The sequence below is a fragment of the Pyrus communis genome, chromosome 9, assembly GCF_041283825.1.
Source record: "Pyrus communis isolate YQ-2024b chromosome 9, ASM4128382v1, whole genome shotgun sequence".
Lineage (NCBI taxonomy): Eukaryota > Viridiplantae > Streptophyta > Magnoliopsida > Rosales > Rosaceae > Pyrus > Pyrus communis.
Window position 1 is genome coordinate 11,694,844 of NC_142573.1, and position 2,048 is coordinate 11,696,891.

Sequence of the window (2,048 nt, forward strand, 5' to 3'; positions counted from 1 at the left end):
TGTATTAATTTATTTCCTATATCTTTAGAGTAAATATATTTTTGTATAAAAAAACGTTAAATTTGTAAATACGTTCATCATCATAATTCAAACTTATAATTAGACATTTTTAAGAGTTGCTCCACATATAAATTTTATTTTATTTTATTTTTCAAAAAGAAATAAAACTAATAACAAACCACGGTTATCTATCCCTTCTGCAAATAAAAAAGATTAACAAAAACATTACGGCCACCCTCTCTCCGCGACCACAAACCTGACTTTTACACCAGAAATTTATATTCTTCCCATCGCTTATATCCAAAAAGTAATCAGGAAAAATTTCAATCCAAAAAAGAAAAAGTAATTAGAAAACAGTTGAAGAGTAGTCCAACTTTTGTTCATATTTCTTTATTTTGTTTCTCAGAAATGGATTATGCATCCAATCTCATTGATAAAATAATAATTACACAAAAAATATATTGTTGATGGAAGAATAATTTTGGCTTACAACAAATTACAGAGTCAGGATCATAAGTCGCCAGAAACTAACCCAATTTAATATAATAAATCTAAACCGAATTAGAATTGTGAGCCGATTTAATCACTAGAGGCTGAGTTCAAGCTCCTTTGAACTTTGCCCTTGTGCCCTCGAACTCGTTTGCTCGTCACTTTTGGCAGGAGAAGATGCTCTCTGGTTGTTCAGTTGATATGGTGCTACTGCTGTCACCCTGAAAATTTTAAATAACCCAATTGGAGAGGCGTCACTTCGATTCGTTTTTTACTAAAAAAAAAAACCTTCAGAAAATAAATACTTTTGGAAAGTAATTTACCTTTCTTTTCTCTTGGCCAAGAACTTGTGTAGTGAAGCTCTTCTGGCCTGGGTTGGCAACTTAATTTCCTGAGAATTATTTTCAGCGACAACATTCGACTGATTCTCAGAACCCAATTTCTTCACAAATCCAGCAGAAATCTTGGAGCTTCCAGTTGTAGCCAAACCCATGATTTCCTTTGCCTTCTCAGCCTGCAGATCATTGAAAACCAGCACCTGCCCACCATAAAAAATAGTCATCTGGGCAGCAGATCCTGGCTGCTGATCTCCCAAAGCCGCTTCTGGGTTTTTGGTAAAATGCGGAAGCAAATCGATGCTGGGTTTTGATGACGGAGTCTGAGCCGTCTGATCAACTGGGTTCGTAGCAGCAGCCTCCATGGCCGTCAGCAAGTTCATGGTTGTGGGAGGGATGACTTGGAGGGTTCTCTTCTCCTTCAAGAACTGGCTCAAGAGGTTGCATGTCTGTGCGAAATTCAACTTCTCAGCTGCCATGTCGGATATCTTTGTGATGAAAATTGTCGATGAAAACAATTGAGAGAGAAAATTTGATGTAATCTCGGTGATGGTTTGCTGAATGGTGGGGAGTGGTGGAGTGGGGAGGAGGGGAATATAAATGGGGAAGTCAAGTAAGGCTGCCTGTGTAGGAATATTGATTTGTTTATTGGATTTTTCAAGCACGTTTTTTTTGCATTATAAAATTGAGAGGAAAAAGTATGGCAAAGGCATAAAGAGGAGATAGGATTCAAACACGTGGAGTCAAGTGCGATAGGAGTGACCTTCTACCTGTCTTTTTACGAAAAAGCCCTTGAAACTACATTTCGTAATAAAAACAACTTAAAGCAGAGACTCTTGCAGAGCCACCCGTGATACGGTCTGATATTGTTCTAACGTGTTTGTAAATGAGAAATATTAAATTTGTGAGCTCAATACTAATTTTTACGTTGTCAATTTTCAGGAGGAGTGGAGGGTTAGATTAATTTCAGGTATATTTAGAAGGAAATTATTATTGATATTCTAAAAATTTATAATTAGAAAGAAAATTACAATTGTGAGAAATGCAGAATTAGATTGTTGCAGTGTTAATAACTGTTCTCTATAGAGAAATGCTTCCAATTGAATAAAATTACATTTAGTTAACTAAAAGAATTTTAATATTTTTAGTACGGTTAAAATCAAATTTTTACTTGTAAGTGAGAAGTATTTTTCTTAGTACTACAGTATAGTAGTATTTCTCTTT

The 2,048-nt window shown here is 35.3% G+C and overlaps 1 protein-coding gene across 1 annotated transcript; it reads right to left on the reverse strand.

Moving 5' to 3' along the window:
• Positions 1 to 346: 346 nt before the first annotated feature.
• LOC137739736 (protein TIFY 10c) lies at positions 347 to 1,413 on the reverse strand. The gene is made up of 2 exons (XM_068479422.2): positions 813 to 1,413; positions 347 to 710 (listed from the first exon to the last, which is right to left on the reverse strand). Exons 1-2 carry the CDS (start codon positions 1,301 to 1,303, stop codon positions 587 to 589), a joined length of 615 nt encoding a protein of 204 aa, XP_068335523.2. The 5' UTR covers positions 1,304 to 1,413; the 3' UTR covers positions 347 to 586.
• Between the last annotated feature and the right edge of the window lie 635 nt (positions 1,414 to 2,048).